Source organism: Zootoca vivipara, chromosome 2, assembly GCF_963506605.1.
Source record: "Zootoca vivipara chromosome 2, rZooViv1.1, whole genome shotgun sequence".
NCBI classification, from domain to species: domain Eukaryota; kingdom Metazoa; phylum Chordata; class Lepidosauria; order Squamata; family Lacertidae; genus Zootoca; species Zootoca vivipara.
The window spans coordinates 95,039,815-95,066,824 of NC_083277.1; the positions used below are offsets into that span (position 1 = coordinate 95,039,815).

The following is a 27,010-nucleotide window of genomic DNA, read 5'->3' on the forward strand; positions in this document are numbered from 1 at the left end:
AAATTTGCTTCCTCTTAGGGACTTCCCAGACAATCCATTTTAGCACAATACTTGTGCAATTATTACCCATTTGTTACAAGCAATCCTGGTAACTTCCCTCAAGTTTGTACTTCTGATGCCTTCTTCCCACACTGGATGGATATTTTCTACCTTTGTAAGTCTTCCTTCAATTAGCATATATGTTGGTGTTCTGCCTGCTGTGTGGAATTGTGTTGTCATCCCTCATGACATCAAATAATTTTTTCATACTTCGTTGCTTTCCTCCTCTACTATCCTGCTATATATATATATATATATATAACACTCTTCATAAAACAACAACAATTCTTTGCTGATTTTCTGCTGTTCGGTTGTAAAAAACCAGTTGTAACTTAAAAAAAAACAGACATTGCAGCAAGGCCATTTCCTTACCAAAGTAGACATAAGGTACTGCACTACTAGAGCTAGAGTTTGACTAGTATTAAGGACGATATTTTATTTAATTGCTTAAGAGAGTGGCTAGCTTTTGTGTGGACATGCTCAGGTCCTTCAGTCCTATGTACATCTGGAAGTCAATCTAATTCTGTGTGATTGACTTACATGTAAATGGGCCAAGGTTGGGGTCATAAATGCTGTTGACCTCAACTTTGTGATTCAGAAACAGGTCAAAGCACAAGACAATTGCCCGTTTCTTTTCTCTTGTATTGGGTAAAATCAAAGCACCATAAACTTCCTACATCCCAGACCCCTTAAAAATTATTGGTGGTTTTTACTCCACAGTGGATGTTGAGATGATGATTTATTCATCTACCACCCTTTGTGAAAGACCAAAGGGTTGTTTACAAAATAAAACATAAACAGTATGTTTCAATATGTCACGTGATAGTTATTTAAAGTACGGTACTGTAAAAAAGACGCAATGAATTTGTTTTTGTAAATTACCATGAGAAACAAATCACAATTAACAATGTAATGCATAAAAGCTGTGCTATCACACCAGAATCCCATGTATTTTGGTTTAGGCCAGTGCTGCTGGGAGGTACACACTTTCTGTCTGAAGGCAACAGTCCTTATCAGTCCCTCACTTCTCCATCAACAATTTTCCAGACCTATTCCCCACCCCCCACTCAGTTTTGGAAAATAAATCAAACAGACTGAGACTTATTTTAATGTGTTTATTATGATAAGTAATCCATGTGCTTGTGATAGGTTACTGACTTTGTGCGGCTCTTGCTTGCTCATGTCACAACATTGTTTATAGTCCTGTTATGACATCTGGAATTACAGGGCAGAACTAGCTGCAAAAGCTTCTACAGTATATGGATGGCTCTGTCTCTCTTTGTATCTTTTCTTTTAACTTGTGATATTCTTCTGTGTTTAACTCTTTAAGTGAGAAAGAGGGGAAATAAGCATAAGGGACAAAGGAAACTGTTTGATACAGTCAGATCATTAGACCATCTAACTCAATACAGTATTGTGTACACTGATGGGCAGCAGCTCTCCAGCATTTCAGAAAGAAACATTAACAGCCCTACCTGAAAATGCAAGGATCAAACCTGGGACTTTCTGCAAGTAGAACCGGGGGGGGGGGAAGGGGGGGCACTTGCTTTATATATGAAGGACCATGCTGGTAACAGCAAAGTCGCTGACTTACAGAGGTTAGGGAACCGAGCTTTCATTTCTGCTGTGATTAAAAAAGAAAACCTTGTGTCCAGCTATCTCTGTGGCAGCAAGGATGTGCACGGCTTATGGGGTACAATAAGGAACATTTGACAGCTGTCAAATAAGAGAGGGTCAGCTGCTCACTTTCTCTGCCTTCCTTACATCATTTTTTGATGCTGCCAATTGTATAGATATGACGAGATCTCTGGAGTTGCCTCAATTTCTGATTTCCCATTGGAAAAAAGTAATCACAGAAAACTGGTGCTTCACAGCAGTTATGAATGCCAGCTGTTGACTCCTTTAGCTGTAATTTCTTGCTCGACGTCAGGACTATTAGACAAAATGCTCAGATTGTACCAACCATCAGTTCATGGGCTTAAGACCTCGGTCCCCTCTTTCGGGAAAGCGACAGGAGGGGAGGTGAATATCAAAGCTGAGAACGACCTGGCCAGAACTAGCGCAGCTCCGGCGCGTCTAAGGTTGGAAAGTGCTCGGCTGCCACCACACTTTCCACTTCAATGCCAGCGCGGAGCAGCTTCGCAGGACAACGAGATTCTAGCGGAAAGATACCGGGAAGAGGCGGGCGACAGGCTAGCCCGAATGCGGACCGGCGCTTTAGATCTACTGCTTGGAAAGCGAGAGCCTCTGGCGCTTTTTCCAGCCGGTGGAGAGAGAGCCGCCATGGGCTGCGAGTCTCTTCACGGAAAAAGATGGCTGTAGAGCGGCGGCGTTCTACCCTTTGACATCTCTATGGCAGAACTCCTGGAGACATTGGACCGGAAGTTCCGGCGAAGAGCCTCTTTGGCCCTTCTAGCCTCCTTTGCGAAGAGTTCTGGCAGCGAGCCTCGTCACCTTCTGTCTCTCTCTGAATGGCAGCAAAGTAAGGGCACTCTAGCTTCTTCGGTCGCTGCTCTGGGAGGCCGGAAGCGGAAATAGCGGAAACCACCGGCAGGGCCGGTTGGTACCCGGAAGCTACCGGGACTATGGCGGCTGGTTGGAGTTTGAGCCGCTCGGAACGGAAAGCGGCGGCTCGTGCCGAGTTCCTCCGGCAGGAAGAGCAGCGGGAGCGACGGAGACAGGTACCTGCGGTTGGGGCGAGGAGCTTGTGGGTCTCTGTAGCGCTGGTGGGCGCAGGTGTTTCTGCCTTGCGCCTACGCCTCCTCCTTCCCCATCAACCGCCCCCTTCCTCTGTCTCTTTCTTTCTCTCCCTCTCCGTCTCTTTCTCTCCCGCCGTTCGGCGCCAGGTGTCGCGGATCCTGCACAAACCGGCTGCCGAGCGGAGCCCCGACGAGGCTGTGCTGCTCTCTGGCTGTCAGGAGATCGTCCGGGATCTGGAGCGACTTGGCAAAAAGCGCGAGAGGCTGCGGCGTCGGCTGGAGGAGGTGTGTGCGCCTTGCTAGCTATGCTCCCTCGATGCGTAAACGAGAGCGAGTGAGTACGGAGGAAGGAGGGTTTCTCGACGGGGCAGCCACATCAGTCGCTCGCAGGCGGCAGAAGCAACACCGAGTCACGCGTGGGGCACCCTAAGTGGACGCTAGTCTACAAACGAGCCTGTTAGTCTTTACGGTGCTACGGCGACGCTTCACTTCTGTTGAGATTAGAGTGAACGAGTGAGCTAGTGAGAAGGACGGAGGGGATGAGCATTTGGTATTACAGTATACATTTATCTGTACAGTACACATTTATCTAAGTATGTGGCATGCTTAAGAAATATGTTGTCCAAAGTAAATTCTTTCCAACACTGCTTAGTGTATATTCATGGCTTGCCTAGGCTTCTGGTTATTCTATTTTTACTACTTGACAAAACTTATTCAATTTAATATATTTAGGCAGTTTTTCCTGGGCAAATGTCCATCCACGGCTGCTTGTGGTCAAAACCTATATACACTTAGAACTATCCTTTAACAGCAACCCCACCCCCTTTTTAAAAGCAGAGCCAGGGAGAACATAGTTCAGTCAGATCATTACCTAGCTGATATATGTCATATTCGGAAGACCAGTTAAAAAGTGAAAAGTGTTTCTGAAAACCCTGCAGTGTAATTTGACTGAGGGCTTTATTTTCCTATAGGCAGGGGAGCCAGTTGCTCTTAGAGTAGCATTTAAGTTGGCTTTCAGTTGTTACAAAATCAAACTTCTGCTACAATCCAAAGTTAATGTGGTCCATGTGCTTGAAAGTAAGTTTTGTTACACCGGAATGCCTTCTAAATAAAAATGTTTAGGGTTAATGTTCTGGTTAGCCATCTCCTTGTTCTTGATGAGCTGGTCCCCCCCACTTATTCCCACATGTCATTAATGTATCCCGTTTCTGACATGTAAGACGTTTCTACTGAAGCTCTTTCTTCTATTTCATGTCCTCCTTTACAAAGCTTGTAGAGTTGAGGACAAAAGAAAGAGAGTGAAGGGAAGATACTAAAAGGCATGGCTGAGTTTATGTCACGTGATTAGAATTATACAGGGCTTAGCTGAAGTGGTCCTTTGGAAATAATTTCAGTCCCTCATTCATCCACTCTTAGGTTTGTGATGAACCTGAAGAGTTGAAAAGAAAAGTCAGTAAGCTCTCTGCAGCTGTGCAGGGAGCAAAGCATCTCATCATTTACACAGGAGCTGGCATCAGTACGGTAAGACTGTGTGGTTGGCTGTTCTAAAATCACCTGGTACAAGATCCTATAGTGGTTTGTGTTTATTAGTGTGTGGCTACACATTATGTTCACCACGCAAGAGCAGTCCAGCTCTGACTTGAGAATCCTGTAGGCTCCCTCAGCAACAGATAAATATAGAAGAAACTGTATTCAAACTACTTTTGTTCCCTCCTAGGGACAATTACCTGTTAATGAGAGAGGTAAGCAGAAATAAAACCAGCTTTTTCATCCATGCATGTTTGATTGTGATTCCTGTCCAGTGTTCTCTGTCTGTTGGTTGGGGAGTTTGCAGAACAAGAAGAGCTAGACTGCTCTCTTGTGGTGAGTATAACATGTATAACATAACTCTTGATGTGAGTTGGGCCACTTTCACAAGTGAAACAGAACAACTGTTTTGAACTTATGAAAATAGTTTGTTGTAGTATTCTTAACAGCTTTCTTATTTAGAGGTAGGGAAGAGGCTCTCCTAATCTGAAGTATGGGAAATGTGGATACTGAAATGATGAAAGAACTGTTTTGAATGTATGCAGGAAAATGGGAAGCTGTCTTATATGCAATCATAGAATTGGTGTGTCTAGCTGAGTATTGCCTATTCTTTTTGTAAGCTGCTTTGGGTTTTTTCTACTATCAAATGATATATAGATTTCATGAAATAAATAAATATACTGACTGTCAGTGACTTTTCAGCACTTCAGACAAGACCTTTGGAGCCCAATTGAAGCTGTGACCTTTTGCATGCAAGGCACAGGTGGTGGTGACACTATTGTGGAGTTGCATGAAATACTGATTTCAGTATTTCAGAAGCATTTTTAACTGATTTGGGTGGGAATTCTGGCATCTCAGAATTCATTTGATTTTGCATTAGATAGTTAGTTAGTTGCCTGACACCCTTTGAGATAGATTAAGGTTTTGCCATAGAAGAGATTTTGTTAGAACTGCTCAGGATAATAAGTGGGTGACATGCTAAATAAGTTAAAGGAATGCCTGGTGTCTCAGAGAAACAACCAGCATTTTGCATACCCACCTAAGAGCCAGTCTACATAGCCAGTCTACATATTATGTTGCTTCATGTTAAGGAGCATGTCTCTTTCAATCTAGAATACAGAAGACTCCTTTCAGAAAGCTGTCCCTAACAGGAAAGCTGCAGAATCATCATGTTCTTGCCTCTGGCTATCCCATGTTATTGGGAAGAAACGAGCATTTTATCAGACTTGCCTTTGGCAAAGCAGCTTTTGGACAGTGGGAGATGCTGTTTGGCTGGCTGGGTTTTTCCATCCTGTTATGTTGTACAACTACCGCATTTTTCCATGTATAAGACTGGGATTATTTATTTTAAAATTAAGTTAAAATTTGGGGGTCGTTCTATACACGGATACTGCAGCGTGGTGACGGGCGATAGGTTGCTGCGGCTTGCAGGAGATTGTCATCTTTGATTGGCCGGTTGATTGGTGGCTGCGGCAAGGTCTGTTGTGGATTTGCTGCCGCTGTGGCAATTTGGCGGGCGATTGGTGGGTGCTGTTGGCGACCGTGCATGCGATTGGTGTCATCGGCAAGGTGTGAGAATGTCTAACAATATAGTTATTGTTCTATAAGGTCTATAACTCTGGGCAATCCCCCTAAAAAAAAGCTCAACAACTCTTGGCAATCTCCTCCCATTTTCTTAATTTGGAGTCCCCCAAAATACAGTCTTATACTGTATATACATGGAAAAATACGGTAATCTGCTTTAGCAATTTGTGAGGCAGAAGAGCAGGGCCGATTAATCACATGTTTGCCATGTGAGCAGCATATGAACCTTTAGTGCCCTAGCTAGGAAGAGGTTTGGAATAAGATTTTTCCTGATGGAAGAAAATGTTGAGGCCATTTCTCAGGCAGATTTCAGTATGGTGTTAGTTGACATGCTTGCATCATGAAGGGCTTTCAATTTTGGGCGATGGGCAGTGAAGAGATGTCTGAGCAGGAGACTATGGGGGTTGACAGGGCTTTTAGGATATGACAGACAAAGTTGCTGATGAGTGTGGCTGTGTATTGCTGAAGGTCCCCTTTCTCTTATGTCTCCTGGTAACACAGGCAGCCTCAATTCCTGACTACAGAGGCCCTAATGGGGTATGGACAATGCTGCAGAAAGGGAGGAGTATCAGGTAACCAAAACTTGACCATTCAGATGCTTGCCTGGTGCTTGGGAAATTTCTTAGAAGATCATTTCGGCCTCCTCAGAGAAGGCTCTACTGGAACATGTGTGATTGGCTACTGTTATTTAATACAGTTTTTTCTCTCCACTTGCCAGGGCTGTGGATCTGAGTGAGGCAGAGCCCACACTCACCCACATGAGCATCACCTGTTTGCACAACCACAAACTGGTAAGGCTGCATATTAGTCAATCCTATACTCCCGGGGGCAAAAGGAGATGGCACCTGTGGGGAACCTGGTTGAGGCATGAAATGGATATTGAGTCTGGAGAATCTGGGATGATGGAGAGCCTCTCAGTGCAGAGGATAAGGCCATGCACACCCTCCCTGCACAAATACTGTATTGTTAGACAAAGTGAATCAGATATGGGGCTTAGAGTAGCAGGGAAATAGACAGTCTTTGTATGTGTGTTTTAGGCTGGCACTGATGACTCCGAAAATGAACCTCCCTGTTAGTTACTTGGTTCCTGCACAGGATGGAATTATAGGTTGAAGTGATAGCACATAAATAGATATTACTTGCTGTAAAAAGCAGCCAGAATCCACGAAGAATTAACAGGTTTGTGGTATATTGTATGGGAGGTTTATAGGCTGTTTAACACACTCTGTACTTTCTAAGCTTTATCAGGCAACCACATTTATCCACTGTCTCGCCGCTCCTGCCAATCAGCTATATCTCCTCCAGTTGTTTTGGCAGAGCAGTGACAAAGGGAGGGGAAGGTTGGCTATTTAACATGCAAACTGTGCAGGTCATATCTTGACTGCTGATAAAGGGAAACAAGAAGTGACTTCCTTTTAACTGTACTTTCTCCATTCTTAACACTCTTTATTTTCCCTGTTTAGGTAAAGCATGTGGTGTCACAAAACTGTGATGGGCTCCACTTGCGCAGTGGGCTCCCTCGGGAAGCCCTGTCTGAGCTGCATGGAAACATGTATATAGAGGTGAGCATAGGCAGAGAGTGGGGCTTAGTGTACCATAGTACCATAGGGAATGATAACTGAGATTCTGTGCTTCCATTCAAAATTAGGTTTGCACATCCTGCACACCCAATCGTGAATACGTGCGAGTGTTTGACGTGACGGAGCGCACAGCCTTGCACAGGCACCATACCGGCAGAGTGTGCCACAAATGTGGGGCACAACTAAGAGATACAATTGTACACTTTGGGGAGAAGGGCATCTTGCAGCAGCCCTTGAACTGGGAGGCAGCAATAGAGGCTGCAAGCAAAGCAGATGTGATCCTGTGCTTGGGATCTAGCTTGAAGGTAAGGTAGGAGAAAATGTCATTCAATGTATAATTGCACTATACTCTGTAATGGTTTTATTTCAAAAATTCTAGAATTATATTGGAATCGGCAGTCTGACACCCCAATTTATAGTCTTTAAGGTTTATTGTGAAAGTGTTTGCAAAAATAGAAGTTGCTGCAATGTAGGCACAAATATGTATGTATTTCTCCCTTTGAAGCTTCTTAGAAATGTAACAATAGAATCCTTTGAGAATATTTTCCTGTGTCATTGGTTATAGCCAAATATATGTCGGGGAAGGTTATGGAAACAGATTTCAAATATCTGGTCAAATATAGGAAGCCCTTTAAAAAATTAAGTCTGAAAAGGCAAGCGTTTCACAAGGCAACTTGGTTTGTGTCTTGACTTGCACCCCCCCCCCTTTTCAATTAGAGATTAAAACAGGAGTGGGAAACCTTTGGCCCTACAGACGTTGGTGAACTGCAATTCCCATCAGTTCTGACAAGCATGGCCAGGGATGATGAGAGTTGTAGTTCAGCAACATCCAGTGAGCCAAAGGTACCCAAACCTGGATTAAAGTAAGGATGTATACAGTTAAGTGGTTCATAGCTAAATAACCCAGAATATATATATTTTTAAGTTTGATGTGCTTTCGAACTGCTAGGTTGGCAGGAGCTGGGACTGGGCAACGGGAGCTCACCCCGCCGCGGGGATTCGAACCGCCGACCTTCTGATTGGCAAGCCCTAGGCTCAGTGGTTTAACCCACAGCGCCACCCGCGTCCTGCAAAAATCCTGCAAAAGCCTTGGCAACCATGTAATCCTGGAAGTTGGTACCAGAAGACTGTTCCGGCTTCCCACTTCCCTTCTAAGTAGTTTGCAGTAGGCATTGGTTAAAGATTAACACAAATGACTAAAGATGAACTGTGTTGCCACGTATCTCAAAGTTTGGGACTCCTTCCCTCTTCTAGCACTGATGAATATTTTGGTTGTGTTTTCCTTCTCACAACAGGTTTTGAAGAAGTATCCACATTTGTGGTGCATGAGCAAACCACCCAGACACCGCCCTAAACTCTACATTGTAAATCTCCAGGTTAGTTCGAGCCTTGTCATTCATGGGCAGAGCAATTTGCTCTGGTGATATATGCAAGTGTATATGATTACTTTAGTTGCTTCCATGTGTTTATAGGGTAGGGGCCAAAGATCAGGGTTTATTCTGTCATGTAGCTGGATTTTGTCATGCATTTTGTGCATTATCAAAAAATTGCACAATGTGAAGTATGTTTTTTGTGAAGTTGGGAATATGGGATTGAATAAGGAGCTAAGTAGTTTCTAAGAGAGAAATAGATAAGAAAAGAAATGTTTAGGTTTAAAAGATATACAAAAAATAAGCAATTGACGTGTCTGAATAGAACGTATGGAACATCCCTATGGACCAAAACTCTCTCCATTGATTGGTCCATGGCTGATAACACACTTGTCCTCCTATTCCATGTTGTCACCGGCAGCCCCAGCAGCACCAGCTGGCAAGGGGGCTGCAGGGCGGAGCTCTTCCGCTCTGCCTGCTGATGGGTTGGAATGAATGGGCAATAGCTTGGCAACCTTCCCGAGTGGCAGTTGCGGTGCCCCATGAGCATCGAGCATGACAGAGAGTGGGACTGGGAATTGATCAGGAGCAAGTATCTTGGTAAAGCCCATGCAGAGGGCTCCGTAGCAACCAGCCATTGCCAAATCTGCTCTTCAGTCTGCCCATGCGACCATTGGGAGATTTTCTGGGTCAGGGAGGGAATCTTGAAATTTTGTGTCCAGGGCAAAGACCCCTGTGGCCCCATCCATGCTATGCCACTGCCTAGAAGCCATCTGGTGGATTCTTACTTATCATTGGTTGAAAGTAATTCTGTAACAAGCCACATGGTCAGATTTCAAAGAAATTTTATGTTGTTCACATGTTTATGTTGAAGTTTTGTTCCTTTGCCATGGGATAAACATGTTACCAACGTTTTTACAATAAAAGTGAAAACCTAGTACGTGACACGTGAAGATGATTGTGAATGTCATGGTAGCAGTGCTAAGTCAGTTCACTTCATTCACAGTATTACTGTTCTGTCTACAGTGGACACCAAAGGATGATCTGGCAGCCCTGAAACTTCATGGGAAATGTGATGATGTGATGAAGCTATTGATGGAGGAGCTGGGGCTTCCCATCCCTTGCTATGACAGGTCAGCAAAGAGAGTGCTCGGCTTGAGCACTGTGCCCTTATACACTACTTCATGTTTGTAGATAGTAGCAGATTTTTGAATGAGCAGAGTCTAAATGTAGGTTCTTCTACATTTAATCTAAATGTTGGCTCTTATCTGCTTATACAGTATCATATACAGAGGTTTATAATTAAATATAGCTTCTTGTTTCTTCATAATGTGATGTAATTTAAACATGGCTTGTATCAGTATAGAAATATGCGCTGAGCATATTTGCACTTGTGAGGACTTGCAGTCCAGCCCCATTTTACTGGAGAATATCATGCATGGTTCTAAACACACCCTTTCACTTGATACTTGGGCCTTATGGTAATTCTCTGGGTGCTGCAAACTTAATATTACATATTATTGTGCTTGCAGAACAAAGGATCCCATTTTTTCTCTGGCTGTTCCTCTGCAACCTGAAGAAGAAGGCAGTCATAGCAGGAGAGCTGTGGCTCCACCAGCAGGTCTTCATGAAGTGCAGCTGGGAGAGCAACAGCAGACACCCGTGGGTCCCCTTTCTGGCGGCTGGTTTGGCAGGGGCTGTGCAAAAGGCACCAAGAAGAGAAAAGTGTCTTGATAATGGAATTATAAGGGTGTGGTGTGGTTTTTTTTTAACCTTGAGGACCAACTGAAGTTGCTAAAATCAGGACAAGACGTTTACATCTGCACCGGATTTGACCAGAATTGCTGGGCTAACTGCTCCTGCTGCTATTTTCATAAATGTTTTGTATAACTACTCAGTTTGTAAACAGAGGCTGAAGCCTAGCTTGGTTTCTGCTGTGGCTGAGGAGAGGTTGGTGTTTAATACTCAGGGCTGTCAATTATTAAATATTATTAATAAAATAAAACAATAAAAGCCAATAGCTGTGGATTTTGTAGCACGCTGGTTATATTCCCACACTTGTGTTGGTGTCAGCAATGCTGATAACCCACCACATTTGGGTGTGCATGTTTTATCTAAACATGGGTCTGTTACAGCAAGGGTTACATTCTCAGAAGATGTGCAGTACAACATTGCTAGATTGTTGCAAGTGGTCTTGAGGGTAGGGTTGTCACCCGTCCTGTATAATACAGGATTGCCCTGTATTTCAATGTAAAATGCTACGACCTGCATTCAGTACAGGACACAGCTTGTCCTGTATTTCCTCTCTTTTTCTCTCTGCCAAGTTAGGGATCCTCTCCAAATGCATGTGTGCAAAAGGTCATGTATTTAAGCTCTGGGTAACAAAGCAGAGACAGATTTACAAATTCATGTGTAAGTGTGTGTGTGTTTGACAAATTTCAGAGGGTCCATCCTGTTAGGCTGCAATCGATTGTAATGGATTGTTTTGAAATCGCTCAAGCAACAGATGCGGGGTGGAAATTGCGCCCGCCTCGCCGTCCTGCATTTTGCCAGAACAAAGGTGGCAACCCTAGTGTGTATCTCAGAAGTGGGTGCCAGGAGAAAAGGAATCACAAGGGCTTTGGACTCCCCCCAGCAAAGTTGTGCTACAAAAAGTCGTGTACAGTATTCCCTGGGGTTAGGGAATAGGCGAAACTTTGTTTATTATGATGCAAAGGTTGACAACTGGCGTGGAAGAGAGCTCAAATGTCTCCAGCAGCGGAGGAAGGCCGGTGAGCGTCCGGCGCAAAGGAGACGGTACAGCGCTGAAGGACCAAGACTAGAGAACGGTGCGCCCAGTCCCCACTCTGGAGAGGGTTCCTGTGAAGGGGGCGGGGCGACGCGCGCGACGTAAGGCAGTGGAGGGGGGCGCGCGCCGCCTGTTGGTCAGGTGACGGCCACCGAAGATGGCTGCGCGCTCGAGAGCTGCGGCTCCTCCCTGACCACGTGACGAGGGAAGTGACAGCGCCGGGGTCGGCCAGCCGCCCAAGAGTCCGGCACTCACTCGCCGGAGATGCTGCGGAACGGAGCTGCCGGGGCCTCCTCCCCTTCTGGCAATGGCGCCAACCGGCCTGTGCGCGTGTGGTGCGACGGATGGTGAGCGCTTGCTTGGGTGTGGGGGGGAGGCAACCAAGCCCGTTTCCGAGGGGGACGGGACGGGACGGGGCCCGCCTGCAGCAGCAGCAGAAGAGACGCTTCCCCGGGTATTTCTATGGCAACCGCTCGCCTTGCTGCGGTTGCCGCCGCCCCGAAACGGCTGCCCCTTGTCCCCATAGCAACGCCCGTCCGCACTGCTTTCGGCTGGGCTGCGCTCGCGTCCGCGACGGCGGCGCTCCTGTCACCCGCCGTGGGGCATTTCCAGCAGGTGCCCCCTCGGGTGGCGCTTTCTGTGCGCCGCTGCCAAAGCTCCTCCAGGGGACGCGGGCAGCGCGGGATCCAGAGCAGGAGGCTGCTGCTGCTGTACTGCGCGCTTAGTGGAGGGAGTTCGTAAGCTCGGAGGGGCGAACAGGCTTGCTTCCGGGTAGAGCAGGCGCCGAATCGCGTAGTGCGTCCGCTCACGGGGGGACAGGACGCGCGTTGTGTGTGTGTTGTGTGTGTGCCGCATGCACGTGGAGGGGAGGGCTTCCTGCATCATGCTCGCTTGGAACCGAAGCTGTTGCCGGTTAACAGGGCAGGCTCCCCCTTCTTGTTTGCTTTTCTCTCTTGGCGGACACTCTTCGGCTCCCTCTTCTCTGCGTTTCAACAGGGCTTCTATTTCTACGGTAGTACCCGCTGCTAGCGCAGGGTTTGCAACGGGTTGCTCTGAATGTGGGTGGAAGAGATCGGCGGGCCAATTCGCATCAGCTGAGCGCTCGCGGTTGGAGTGCGCCAATCGCAAAGCCCGGGCTCTTGGCTGCGATCCCGCTGGTAGGTGGGCAGCGAAGCTTCTGTGGGTGGCGCCGTCGCTCCTGATTGGCTCGATCCCGAAGCTGGCTGGTTCCTGTGGCCCAGCTAAACTTATCCCATTGAAGGGACTGGATGTTCTCGTCTCGGGGTTACGTAGATAGGACTTTGGAGCTTGAATACGGTTGTAAACATAAATTTCCCAGTTGAGACGCGCTTTTGGATTATCGGGTGCCCTGAATTCCCCTCGTTCTGAGAGGTGTGTACGGTTCATGGCTGCAAAATGATGTTTGCTCATAGGTATCTTTTGACTACCCTATGGCCTAAATTGCACCTTATTGTCATGGGTTGAGTTTATTGGGCCTCAATGAAATTTGTCCCTGGGCCTGTTCGCCATGATTGTAAATGGGCCAGGAGGTTGTAACTGGCATAAACGTCACCTCACAGGAAATGATACAAAGTCACACTGTTCCGTACAACGTTCTGAAATGCATAGCTGCCAAGTTTTCCCTTTTCTCACGAGGAAGCCTATTGAGCATAAGGGAAAATCCCTTAAAAAAAGGGATAACTTGGCAGCTATGCTGAAATGCCAAACAACCCACCCTTATTATTGCCTCCTTTGGTCACCACCTGGTGTGGGAAGTCAAGTGCATTCTTTTGAGTTCAGTATCTGCTCTGTTATCATTGTTTCCCCAACTTGGTACTGCAGGGAGGCTTCTGGAGCAGCAATTTATAAAGTGCTACCTGTTTGCCTCTCCCTTTCCTTACTGTTTTTCCCCCTCACCTGTCTATTAGCTTCTAAACCATGGGTAAGGTAAAGGTAAAGGGACCCCTGACCATTAGGTCCAGTTGTGACCGACTCTGGGGTTGCGGCGCTCATCTCGCGTTATTGGCCGAGGGAGCTGGCGTACAGCTTCCAGGTCATGTGGCCAGCATGACAAAGCCGCTTCTGGCGAACCAGAGCAGCACACGGAAACCATGGGGTAGGATCTGTCTATTGTACAATTTTTGTATAGTGCTTAGATGTAGGTTCTAGGTCACAGAATCTTAGACTCTTAGAGTTGGAAGGGACCCAAGGGTCATCTAGTCCAACCCCCTGCAATGCAGGAATCTCAGCTAAAGCATCCATGATAGATGGTCATCCAACCTCTGCTTAAAAACCTCCAAGGAAGGAGAGTCCACCACCTCTTGTGGGAGTCTGTTCCACTGCCGAACAGCTCTTACTGTCAGAAAGTTTTTCTGAATGTTAAGTCAGAATCTCCTTTCTTGTAACTTGAAGCCATTGGTTCGAGTCCTACCCTCCAGAGCAGGAGAAAACAAGCTTGCTCCATCTTCCATGTGAAAGCCCTTAAGGTATTTGAATATGGCTATCATATCTCCTCTCAGTCTCCTCTTTTCCAGGCTAAACCTACCCAGCTCCTTCAAGCACTTCTTGTAAGGCTTAGTTTCCAGACCCTCGATAACCTTGGTTGCCCTCCTCTGCACATGTTTCAACTTGTCAACATCCTTCTTAAGTTGTGGTGTCCAGAATTGAACACAGAATTCCAGGTGTGGTCTGATCAAGGCAGAACAGAGTGGTACTATTACTTTCTTTGATCTAGACACCATACGTCTGTTAATGCAGCCTAGAATAGGCTTTTTTTTGCTGCTGCATCACACTGTTGATTCATGCTAAGCTAAGGACCCCTAGGTCCTTTTCACATGTAATGCCAGTAAGCCAGGTGTCCCCTATCTTATATTTGTGCATCTGGTTCTTCCTCCTAAGTGCAGAACCTTACATTTGTCCCTATTGAAATTTATTTTGTTAGCCCGGGCCCAGTTCTCCCATCTGTTAGGGTACTTTTGAATTCTGAATCCCACTTTTTCTCCCTCTCAACAACTGTGTGAAGTAAGTTAGAAGAAGAAATATAGATGGGCAGGTGAGTGATTGATGGAAGGAAGTTTTGAGGTAGAGAGAAACAGCTGGATGTCCTCTTAGTGTATAAGTGATACTGAATTCATGAGATTTAATGAGGTCACCTGGGGACAGTGTGTAGAAAGAATAGTAGAGGCTCAAATACCAGGAAAGATTCTAGAGCAGATCATTAAGCAAAGCAAATGGTCTGTGAGCACCTAGAAAGGAACGCTATGATCACTAAAAGTCAGCATGGGTTCCTGAAAAATAGGTCATGTCAGACTAATCTGATCTCATTTTTTGACAGAATTACAAGCCTGGTAGATGAAGGGAAAGCTGTGGATATAGCCTATCTTGATTTCAACAAGGCCTTTGACAAGGTGCCCCATGATATTCTTGTAAAGAAGCTGGTAAAATGTGGGCTAGACAATGCTACCATTCAGTGGATTTGTAACTGGCTTGCTGACCGAACCCAAAGGGTGCTCATCAATGGCTCCTCTTCATCCTGGAGAGGAGTGACTAGTGGGGTGCCACAGGGTTCTGTCTTGGGCCCAGTCTTATTCAACATCTTTATCAATGACTTGGATGATGGGCTTGAGGGCATCCTGAGCAGGTTTGCAGATGACACCAAATTAGGAGGGGTGACTAATACCCCAGAGGACAGGATCACACTTCAAAATGACCTTAGCAGATTAGACAACTGGGCCAAAGCAAACAAGATGAATTTTAACAGGGAGAAATGTAAAGTACTACACTTGGGCAAAAAAAATGAAAGGCACAAATACAGGGTGGGTGACACCTGGCTTTCAGAGCAGTACATGTGAATAGGATCTAGGAGTCTTGGTAGACCACAAACTTGACATGAGTCAACAGTGTGATGCAGCAGCAAAAAAAGCCAATGCAATTCTGGGCTGCATCAATAGGAGTATAGCATCTAGATCAAGGGAAGTAATAGTACCATTGTATTCTGCTCTGGTCAGACCTCACCTGGAGTACTGTGTCCAGTTCTGGGCACCACATTCAAGAAGGATACTGACAAGCTGGAACGTGTCCAGAGGAGGGCAACCAAAATGGTCAAAGGCCTGGAAACGATGCTTTATGAGGAACAGCTTAGGGAGCTGGGTATGTTTAGTCTGGAGAAGAGAAGGTTAAGGGGTGATATGATAGCCATGTTCGAATATATAAAATGATGTCATATAGAAGAGGGTGAAAGGTTGTTTTCTGCTGCTCCAGAGAAGCGGACACGGAGCAATGAATTTAAGCTACAAGAAAGAAGATTCCACCTAAACATTAGGAAGAACTTCCTGACAGTAAGAGCTATTTGACAGTGGAATTTGCTGCCAAGGAGTGTGGTGGAGTCTCCTTCTTTGGAGGTCTTGAAGTGGAGGCTTGACAGCCATCTGTCAGGAATGCTTTGATGGTGTTTTCTGCTTGGCAGGGGGTTGGACTGGATGGCCTTTGTGGTCTATGATTCTATGAAAAACATATCTTCAAGGGAGAGAAGAAAAGGTTCTACTCATAGAAACATTCAAAGATTGTTTAGATAGGTACGGTAGGAGAGTCACTGGAGGGCAGTCATAAAGGAAGTCAAGTAATAGAAAGTAATTAAGTGCATCAAAGGTGACAGGTCAAGGAAGATGAGAAATGAGTAGAAGCCTTTGGGTTTAACTTACTTTGGTGAGGGTGTTTTCAGCGGAATACAGAGGGGTTCCACTCTCCTTTCGGGGTCTGGAGGAGGAATTGGAGTAGAGAGCCAAGATAGTGGAGCTAAGCAGCACCAGGAAGTTTAGATGCAATGGGCAGAAGCTACATTGGGGGGGGGGGTTTGAGGAGGTAAGAAGGATCAAACTGTTGGGGAGAGATCGATTAACAAATAGTGTACTGTGCTTTCTGTGCTTACACCAGCGTTCAGCAATATTTGTGTATGCAGTCATAATTAATGCAAGATTCCTTGCCATCTGGTTTGCAGTTTGTTCATAGCATTCTGCTTTAAGAAGTGGAACTAAAATTTCCTGCATAATGTGAGTGGGAAGGTGCATTTCATGTGAGAGCAGCCAAGGTCAATTTTCATTAATAGTCTCAATTGCCTTGTTAGCAATAGATATTATCTAGTATTACAGCAGTCTAATATTTTAATAGTACGATAAGCCTTGAGAAGGAATTCCATGGAGGAACGGCATGTCCTTATTGAAATGGAATAAGCCTAGGGCCTTAAGGGAAGGTCCCAGGAATATTTCCAGTGACTGAGCAAAGGGTTTATGTTACCAGGAAATTCTTTAGAGCTGTGGGGCACAATGAGTCCAACATCTTGCATGTGATCTCTTGGTGTGTTCTGAAGCGTAGAAGCTGCTTGTATCAATTACCTCCGTGACTCCAATGAGGGTTACCAAGGAAGGGGGCAAATGGCACCTGGAACCCTTCCATGTGTCGTCATGGTAACTAGGTTTGAAGCCATGTGGCTTCTGGAAGATAACCCCTGGGAATGCTGGCACCAAGACACATTCTAAATTGCAAAATCATAAGTAAGAGCCCTTTTAGTAACTGCTTGCCTTGAGTCTAATGACGTAGTTGCTACCTTCTGGACCAGAGTTAGATTAAACCTGAAGAATTCATGCTCTCCTCAGGCTTTGCTGTCTTTTTCATTAATTTGTAACCCATATTAGCATAATTTTGCTCTCATTACACCTTTAATTTTACCATGAGTATTTCTCCAAGTTATAAGCAAAAGTGGTCTATGAATGCTTTCCTGTGTCATTTTAGCAAAACATGTGTGACCATCGCTGCCCTCACAGGCCTCCCTCTCTATTGAAAATGGCAACTGAAGGCAGGCAAACCATTCACCTTATTGCTAGTTATCTGTCCAGATTGGAAATCCCTGCAATATTAAAATCAAGTTGGGATTTTCCACTTGTGGTTGTCTTCAGGCTGAATAATCTAATCATGCACATTTGTGGTTTTCCATTCATCAAGCAATACAATGTGTCTCTCAGTGCAGATGATGTAACAGTGAGCAAAAATGAGATGCAGAGATATGAGCAGATCTATGTTTAACAGAAGAGCGTAAATGTAACTAGGACTAAAATCTTTTGCTGCTTGTGAGCACCTTTCCATCATCAGTAACCGGTATTAGTGGTATAGCTTGCTGAAATGACGCATTGATTGGTGTTCTATGAGTTCTATGACAAGAGGAGACTTGTCTTGTGATAACAGTCAGTACCAGGGCAAGTTCTTCACACAAGCCCCTTTGTCTTTCCCATTCTTTTTTGTAGCTATGATATGGTGCATTATGGGCACTCCAACCAGCTGCGGCAAGCTCGTGCGATGGGTGATTATCTGATCGTAGGAGTCCACACAGATGGTAAGGAAATTGGCCCACTTTTCTCCTTGTTTCAGAAGCACCCCTGGGAAGACACCCAGAAAGTGAAATTGTGAGCAGCAAATTCCTTTCAGTCAGAATATGGCTAGATTCTCCCCCTACCATCTGCATGATTTCACAGTCCACAATCTGGGGGTGGCCAGCCTGACGCCACTGAGATGCTCACAGCCTAAGCATGACAGTAGTGTTGATTGTCTCCAGCATCTAGTACTCAGAGGTGTATTGCGAGAGAGGAGAGGGATGAATCACTTTCTGTCTGCTTAAAGCCATGTCTAGGCTTTTAAGACTTCACCTTCTACTGCCCATATTTTTCCAAAGTTTGTTCTGAAGCGATGAGGACTAGGAACTCTTTAGGATGTGGGATGCCAGTTTGCTTAGGAAGCGTATGAACCTGTTGGATGCATGCAGACCTGGTATTAACAAACTTGTCTCTCTCTGTCTGTCTTAAATCTCAGAAGAGATCTCCAAGCATAAAGGACCCCCTGTCTTCACTCAAGAAGAGAGATACAAAATGGTGAAGGCGATCAAGTGGGTGGACGAGATTGTACCAGGAGCTCCTTATGTCACAACTTTGGAAACGCTGGATAAATACAACTGTGACTTCTGTGTACATGGGAGTGAGTACCTGATACTCTTCTAGCTGGTTACCTGTGAATGATCAGCCCAGATGCATTTAACTGTGGCTCTCAGGCTAAAATAAATGTAGTAGTTTTCTGCCTTTGCCAGTAAATCTCATGCTCATTCACTATCCTGGACTTGATCCATTCTGCAGCATAGACTAGAGCCATAGAGGTGTGCTCCAAAAAGCAGTCGGATGCTTTTGGGAACAGAAATAAAACGGAGACCAATACCGTCTGCAGAACAGCACTCAAGTTATCTAAAATTACTACAAACCGTGTTCCCAAAGGATTCTGTTTGATCCACAGTGCTCTTTCTCATCTAGTCTGGGAAGGGCAGCGGACTAAAGTTTTCCCCAGCTTTACAGAAGGCAGGCCTGCTCATATACACAAGTTCACCATAACTTAACTGTGGTGTGTGGTTTTAGGCTTTCACCGATTAGTCTTCCTAGGCAGCTTCTCTAATTTGCCAGCAATGATCTGTTTTTCCCCCCTCCCCTTCACAGATGATATCACACTTACTGTGGATGGCAAGGACACCTATGAAGAAGTAAAGAATGCTGGGAGATACAGGTGACGCCCTGCTTAGAACTGTTGTTGCCCTGCGCAAAATCCGTCCCCGTATCAGAATAGCGAAACATTGCCGAGCTGATCGGTTAATTTTATTCATTGTGTTTGTAGCTTGCTTTCCTTCCACGCAGTTCGAAATGTGTACACATCCGTTCCCAGGTGGCCGCCTGCAGAAATGCTGGCCGTGCCTGAGCCCATTTAGCTTCAGTGGCAATATTACATTAGGCTTCTTGATGCCGTTCCTTTGTCCTTGTCTCCCATATAAATGTGGTGTGCTTCAGGGATAATCTTGGGGCAGGAAGGAGATGTGGATGTGAGTGTAGTGTGAACATGGTGAGTAGCCATTGCCAAGGGCCCCCATCTCACTCTGAGCTTGTCTTATTGCAGGGAATGTAAGCGCACTCAGGGAGTATCCACCACAGATCTGGTTGGCCGCATGCTGCTCATGACCAAGGCTCACCACAGCAACTTTGTGAGTCAATGAAAGAGTTTGAGGGGGGAATGGGGCTTCTTGGCTACATTGACTTACCAAGACAATCTGGGCTTTCTGATCTGAGATTGCTTCCTGGACAGATTGTAGCAAGCTCTCTGCTTGCGTGCGCCAGGACTAGAAGCTGTTTGGCAGAAGCCTTTGAGGCAGTAGGTGCCAAAAGCAAAGAGAAAAAACATATGTTTGATGAAGTGGCCTTTGAAATCTGCACGGAATTATCACTGTTAGTGTTTGGACCACGTGTACTGTGCTGATGATGAACTGGCAAGGAGGGAAGAAAAGGGATTCAGAAGCTGTTCATGTAGGTCATCAGATGGCAGTGATGGGATTAGGGAGCAGGGTTTTCAGGTGGGTTGCCTGGGGAATGGTACAGGACACCACAGGTCAGGCGTGTGTACATGTATATTTGTGTGCTGGTGTCAGATTGTTGCAGTTTGCTTTGTGGGCAGGATGGTTTGTCCTGAAGATATACATGAGGTTGTGGAATTGAAGCATTTGATCTTGAGTTTCACTGTGCATCTTGATGTGTGCGGGCTGAAGACGGAAGCCAAACCCTGTTCCATTTAGTGCCTGTTTTAGTTTGAACTGTGGGATTGTCTTCTTTACATGGATGTGAAATGTTTGTACTACCTCCAGTGTTGGGGGGGGGGCAGTATGCTTCCAAATACCAGTTGGGGAGAGGGCTGCTACACTTGCAGGGTTTCCCATAGGTATCTGGCTGGCCCTTGTGAAAAACGGACGCTGTACTAGAAGGGCCTTTGGTCTCATCCAGCAGGACTCCTTTTATGTACTTAGGGTGGGAAAACTTGAGTGATGGCAGCTATGCCCTATCACAAGGGTGGAGAACCTGTGGCTGTCCTGGTGTTGCCAGACCATAATTCCCATCATCTCTTGACCATTGGCCTTGCTGGATGGGGCTGATGGGAGTTGGAGTCCAGCAACCTCTGGAGGGCAATAAACTTCCCACCCTTGCCCTTTCTGATCCCTAGCACCCTGCGTTTCTTTCCTTAACTAGAAAGTCATTTAGGCATTTCCCCACAATTTATTGACATGCTTGCTTTCTCTCTTAGGATGAAGAAATGGATTATCGGAAGCACGCAGATAACTTTGGGAAAGTGAGTACCATTTCCAGTGGCCGCAAATGAAGCCACTGTGATTCCTGCATGTTGTGCAGTTTTGCATTTTTTACTGTGGCTTTTCCCTGCCTGGCGTTACCCTGAGCGGACCTGACTTCAACAGTGGAGGGTGTGGTGGCAACAGGCAGAATCTGGGACAATGTCATGGTTAAGTAACTACTAGATATTCAACACACTATTCACAGCAGGGTAAAATGAAGATGAAAAAGCCACAGAGAGAATTGGTGGGATGAGCTGTAATGGTCTTATCTCCCAGTTGAGTGAAGTATTAAAAGACATGAATTGCAGCTTGCAGCCTGGCAATCTTAGCAGACATGCAGCTTCATCTGGTGTTAACTGTTAATATGGCCAAGAAAGTATCTGGTTGTTCATGCCACTTAATTTCCTGTTGTTTTGTTGAGAGTTACTTGTGAAAGGATAAGTTTGTTGGTGTGAACATCAACTCAGTGATCAAGGAGATTGCTTGGGGTTTGTTGCAGCTGATTTCTAGTCTCACCAGGACTTCAATGGAATATCTATTTTGGCCAACTGAAATACTTTCAGTATCTGCCAAGTTATACAGTAGAGTCACGTGGAAGCTTATTGTGTCTTGGAAAAACTTTGTGCTTTTTTTCCTGGCCTTAGGAATGTGTGCTTTGGCACCAGTGTTGTAATGTGTGTATATCAGATTAGTTGACTAAACTAGCTGTAGAAGCAGTACTTATTGCTGCCGCGTGGTGGAGCTAAACTCTACAAATAGGTTGTTGAGATATCTCAAATGGGTCATTGAAGTTTTCTTTTTTACTTTCCGGATTTCTCCTAGAAAGGGGAAATCCAGATCAAATGGGGTAAAAATATGAGCTGGAAATTTGTCCACAATATCACATGGACACTGCAAAAAAAACACTTTTGTGCACTGATCTGGCAGTAAACACCTGCCTGCAAGCACCTACTGATAAAGGTGGGATGTTGTGTTGACTGTGTGGCATGCCTGTGCTAGGAGTGTGTGCTCAATGACATTTCAGTCTGCTTCTTTCACAACTCATCCCAACTGAAGCCTGCCAAGGTATTATAGTTGTACTCTTTTCTCCAGTGCCCTAAAGGTCACAGCCCCTGGACCGGAGTTTCCCAGTTTCTACAGACATCCCAGAAGATCATCCAGTTTGCATCTGGCAAGGAGCCACAACCAGGAGATACTATAATCTACGTGGCTGGTGCTTTTGACCTCTTTCGTATCCTGTTTCCTTTGGGGCCGGGTGGAAGGAGGTGTCTGTGAGGCAAATTAGGGGTTCCTGACACCTTGTGTTTGGTCTTACTGTACCCCAGGTCTCAAATGGCCCTGCTGTGTTTTGCTTTTGTTTTGTTTTGTTGAAAGTTGTTAAGAAACCCCTATTCCCCTCCCAGAGTAGTTTAATAATCAATCGCTCTTCGCATGGAACTCTGTGGATTGTACCACTCTGAGAAGAACAAGTCAGCTATAGTTGTTCTTGTTTGACTCAGACCTTGCAAGGCATTGCCACCCCTTCTGCAGTTTCTACTGTAGCAGAGAGTGCGTTTTGAGCCCATGTTCCTTAATGATGTGCCAGAAATACAGTCAGCTCAAAACATAGGCCTTTGCATTTCCTCTTTTAAAACCATATGTGTTAAGAATTTTCTGCTGTGATAGCCAAACTAGCCCAGGAGTCTTTGAGTTATAAACTCCAACAACCATCTTCAAAGAAACTGAACTCTGCCTGAGTCGTCCTGTATCACACATTCCAATGCATCCCAGTCTGTTATTTCCAGCTGCTGCTGCTACAACAGTTGAGTGAAAGGCACGCGAACAATAAAGGATGTGTGCAGCCATGCCTTAAACAGGGCTTTCCATGTTTTCTCCCTCCTATAAAGGAAACCCACCTTCCCCCGGCCTTCACTTTGCATCTGATAGACCTACGCATCCATTATTCATCTGCTGGTCTCAGCCACCTGTCTTTGCTTATCAGTCTTCAGTCATTGCAGGCAACATTTGTTGCTTTATTAGTATTTTTTTAAAGGAAAAACACATTTTATAAAAGAGTTACAACATCACTCTGAAGTTATAGGTCACAAGTGCCAAACCGCCAGTGCTGTGCCAAGATTTTTTATGTCAACTGTAGAATTGGTTTCCCTTGAGCTTGATCCCTGATAATAGGGTATTGGAAGTCTGTAAACAATGTGGTGAGTTCACTTCCACAGCTACTCAGTTACTCCAGCGCTGAGTGTCTGTGTGCATCCAAACTATAGTAAGTCAGGTTATCCACAGCAGTTACTGAGACTACCAGGAAAAGAAGCATAGAGTCTATGAGAAGCACACACACACACACACACAAAAGTCTCTACTTCTCATTCTGTTCCATCGGCTTTTATCCTTAATACATACACTCTCCAGATGTTGGTCATGTGGACTTCCTAGAGAAAGCGCACCAGATAGCAAAGCGACCTTATATAATTGTGGGGCTACATTTTGACCAGGTGAGTATAAGCATCACACTGCCTAGGTCAGTGTTTCTCAACCAGTGTGCCTCCATATGTTTTGGGACTACAACTCCCATCATTCCTGACCACTGGTCTTGCTAGCTAGGGATGATGGGAGTTGTAGTCCCAAAACATCTGGAGGCACACTGGTTGAGAAACACTGGCCTAGGTCATTCGTTCCTTCTCATCTCAGCTGGGAGGGAGGGAGGGGTGGGAATGCAAAACTTCCACTTGTGCTGATTGTCGTATTTTAATCGTAGGAGGTGAATCTGTACAAAGGCAAGAACTATCCAATCATGAATGTGCATGAACGAACCCTCAGTGTTCTAGCCTGCAGGGTGAGTATTAGATGAAACCTTCCTCTTACAACTAGGACATGGTCGGAATGCGCCAGATAAAGCCGAGCACATCTGGCTGTGGTAGACCACCTGGTAAGCTTAAAAATGTCACTGGAAGGTGCCTGATATACGGAGTTCAGTAACTGAAACACCCTTTGGCAGATGTGGGAATCCAGAGTGACAGTTGTCTTCTCTTCCTCCCTCCTCCTCTTAGTATGTTTCTGAGGTGGTTATTGGAGCCCCCTATTCCATCACCGCTGATCTGCTGGATCATTTTAAGGTGAGCATAGTTCCATTGATTGGTTGTGTGTGTGATTTCTACTAACTGGGGGTGGGGGAGTGTATGCTCTTAGGAACCTGCTGTTAAAAGGAAGTATCTATACACACCTGTAAATTAGTTTGGCCAGATAATATGCTGGGGCAGATGGGGAAAGGGGAACGAATGCATGTATTGCTAGCATGTATTGCTCCTCTGGCTCTGGAAAGCTATCATCTGTACCCAGCCTGACTATTGTTCCCTATTTGATGAGGGGTGGGCTGCAGTACCAGGATGCCTGCGAGGAAGAGAACACATTGATGATTGTACCAATATGTTCTGCATCAGCCATGGAGGTAACTGCCTATATTTTCGTGGGCGAGTTGTTGGCAGTTGTCTCCCTTCACGCTGTACCTGTGGTAGGCAAGCGCTTGAGAGATATGTCCCTTTGCTTCTGAAGTTTCACAGGTAGCCACATCATAATGTAGGGGAGCCTGAGAGCGAAGGCGATGGTGACTGTTGCTGTTTCTCTGCAGGTGGACCTTGTGTGCCATGGAATGACCGAGGTGGTACCAGACAAGAATGGGTCAGATCCATATGAGGTAAGCAGAAGGCTACTTCCTGGTTAGTGTCGATTTCATGCCATCTATTCCCCAAGTCACAGTGCATGGCAGAGAATTGGGTTCCCTTCTGGAGGGCAGTTTTTGAAAAATGAGTATGTGGGTGACTGGGCAATAAGGCTTGGCCTGTCATTTGTGTGACCAAGTAGCAAGCCTCTCCTTGCTGTTCCTTCCTTGAATGCACTTGAGTTGTCAGCTTTTCCTGCAGCTGTGGCGCATATTGGGCATTCAGAAACTATTTTGGCAAATGCCTGTTGCTAACTTCTTTGGAATGCCTCTAAAGAGCCATTGCCTTGTGTCCTCTCATCTCTCTTCCCCATATTTGCAGGAACCCAAGAAGCGTAATATCTTCCGGCTGGTGGACAGTGGCAACAATCTCACAACAGATCTGATAGTGAAAAGAATAATTAAAAACAGGTTGGCGGACATTGATTTTGATTCACATTGGCACAATAAGGCTTAGATTCTACTGTGCCGTAACTCCTTGCTTATCTGTCTTTTATTTTGGAGTCCCGTACGATGCCAGTCATACTACAAACCAAACAGGAATTCACAGAGGAGGGAATAGCTAAAATTCTTCCCAACATCCCTGAAGATGAAATTTCAACAGTTTCGTTTCAGTGTTCAAAACCAACAAGACGTTTGGGCCTTGGAGCAAGGATTCTGTGCTCTGCACCATTGCTGCCTCCCCATAATTACAACTATCCACTGCCTGATATTCTAGTTGCTGTGCCCTCTGTCAGTTTTGACAGGACCAGCACATTCTGAATTCTTTGAAAACAGATATGGCAACCAGAATTTATTATGCAAGTATGAGTGAGCCATTGGTTTGTGCATATTAGTTACCTGGAACACTGCATTTGCTGTTTTAAGGACTGTCTTGGCAAAGGGAGGGCTTTTGTACCAAGCAGTCTGTTGTGATACTGGATTCTGTCTGCTGCTGCTGCCAGGGCCATTTGAAGGAGCATGAGTGAATCCGTTCTCCTTGCCCACACAGTTCTGATAGTGGTTAGACTATGTCCGTTCCCAAGCTCTGAACAGGCTTTTCCGGGCACCTTTAAGAATGCCGAATCCCTGAAGCCATTGGGTCCTCAACAAGAGTCTTCCACATGGCTGCCTTAGATGGCTTACTTGTCCAGAGCCTTTCCTAGGAGGAATAATTGTTGAAGCAGCAGGTGTGAGTGGCTCAACAGAGTAGTATTTTTTCTGTCTCGGCTGTTTGGAGCGTCTCCACCCCCATCGTTCAGCCTGGACACTGAGATCCAGCACTGAAGGTCTTCTGGCAGTTCCCTCGCAGTGAGAAGTGAAGCTACAGGGAGACAGGTAGAGGGCGTTCTCGGTAGTGGCAACCTGTAACTCATCAAGGAGATGAGTAACTGTATAACCTTTAGAAGACACCTGAAGGCAGCCCTGTATAGGGGAGCTTTTTAACATGCAATGTTTTATTACAGTATGTTTTTATACATGTTGGAAGCCACCCATTGTGGCTGGGACAACCCAGTCAGATGGGTGGGGGTACAAATAATAAAAATCATTGACCTTATAATTGAAAGAGCACAGTGGACTTAAATATTCCATGCCGATACAGATTTCTCGATCGTTACAGGTTGGAGTTTGAAGCCCGGAACCAGAAGAAAGAAGCAAAAGAATTGGCTGTGCTTGAGGCCATGAAGAGAAGAGAAGAGGAAGGGGCCCTGGGGAAGGCAGGCCAGGAAGATCATGAGAGCTAGCATGCGGAACGGTGTGGCAGAATCCTTCCCTCCTGGAGCGGCAATATTTTCCTGGAGGATAGGATACTGCTGCCAGCCTTAGGAAGGCCTGCGGTCACAATTCTCCCGTGTGTGGGGAAGATCCCAGATGCTGCTATCTAGTTAGCCCAGGCCCAACTCCCACGGGAAGATTTTAACATTGCCCTTTCAATAGCAGGTTTCAATTCCAATGAATGTTTGCAATATGGTGTGATTTCACCTGACATATTGGAGCTGGGGAGTCAGGGTTATCTCTGCTCAACTTCTTATTGAGTCTCTGCATCTCGGGGCATCTCCCTGATTTCTGCCTGCCAGAGACAACTTTTTAATCTTTAAAACCTTTCTGGTTTGGCTCATTGCTTACAGCATTAATAGGATCCCAGAGCATCTGCTCAACAGCAGTGCTTGCTGGAGTTGGGCTCCAAGCCAGACTGACCACTACATTTCCTTGCTTGGGCACAAAGGGTTCTCTAAGTGGCCTGTTGCTGCTTGCACACACTGCCTTGCATCTGGTACCTACAAAATATTTCCATGCTGTAGCAGTGGATGGAGCTTAGGCAAGTCGCAGGGTTCCCTGGTGGTAGACAGTGGCCCTCACTACTCTGCACTCAGACATGTTTGTTTAGGCCTATGGCCAAGGAAGAGATTGGTGGCACTGCAATTCTCAGTGTTCCCACGAAACACAAATACCGCATAGATCTTCAGAATGTGCTTGGAGCTCCACCCTGAAGCCCCCAGTACATTGCTTCACAACCAGGGCTTCATTCTCATCC

At 45.7% G+C, this 27,010-nt stretch overlaps 2 protein-coding genes across 3 annotated transcripts; both read left to right on the forward strand.

Moving 5' to 3' along the window:
• The first annotated feature begins 11 nt into the window (after positions 1 to 11).
• SIRT7 (sirtuin 7) lies at positions 12 to 10,655 on the forward strand. 2 transcript variants are annotated; one of them, XM_035104265.2, is made up of 10 exons: positions 363 to 2,720; positions 2,886 to 3,023; positions 4,155 to 4,259; positions 6,351 to 6,421; positions 6,568 to 6,640; positions 7,313 to 7,411; positions 7,498 to 7,734; positions 8,725 to 8,805; positions 9,826 to 9,932; positions 10,332 to 10,655. In XM_035104265.2, the coding sequence occupies exons 1-10, from the start codon at positions 2,625 to 2,627 to the stop codon at positions 10,531 to 10,533; spliced, it is 1,209 nt and encodes a 402-aa protein (XP_034960156.2). In that variant the 5' UTR covers positions 363 to 2,624; the 3' UTR covers positions 10,534 to 10,655. The 2 variants fall into 2 exon arrangements, with proteins under 2 accessions (XP_034960155.2, XP_034960156.2); XM_035104264.2 differs by having other exon boundaries at positions 12 to 3,023.
• A 1,103-nt stretch (positions 10,656 to 11,758) lies between these two features.
• Positions 11,759 to 26,617, forward strand: PCYT2 (phosphate cytidylyltransferase 2, ethanolamine). The gene is made up of 13 exons (XM_035104263.2): positions 11,759 to 11,934; positions 17,884 to 17,972; positions 18,446 to 18,607; positions 19,114 to 19,180; positions 19,565 to 19,649; positions 20,738 to 20,782; positions 21,876 to 22,014; positions 23,190 to 23,272; positions 23,536 to 23,613; positions 23,828 to 23,893; positions 24,406 to 24,471; positions 24,818 to 24,906; positions 26,096 to 26,617. Exons 1-13 carry the CDS (start codon positions 11,852 to 11,854, stop codon positions 26,217 to 26,219), a joined length of 1,176 nt encoding a protein of 391 aa, XP_034960154.1. The 5' UTR covers positions 11,759 to 11,851; the 3' UTR covers positions 26,220 to 26,617.
• The last annotated feature ends 393 nt before the right edge of the window (positions 26,618 to 27,010 follow it).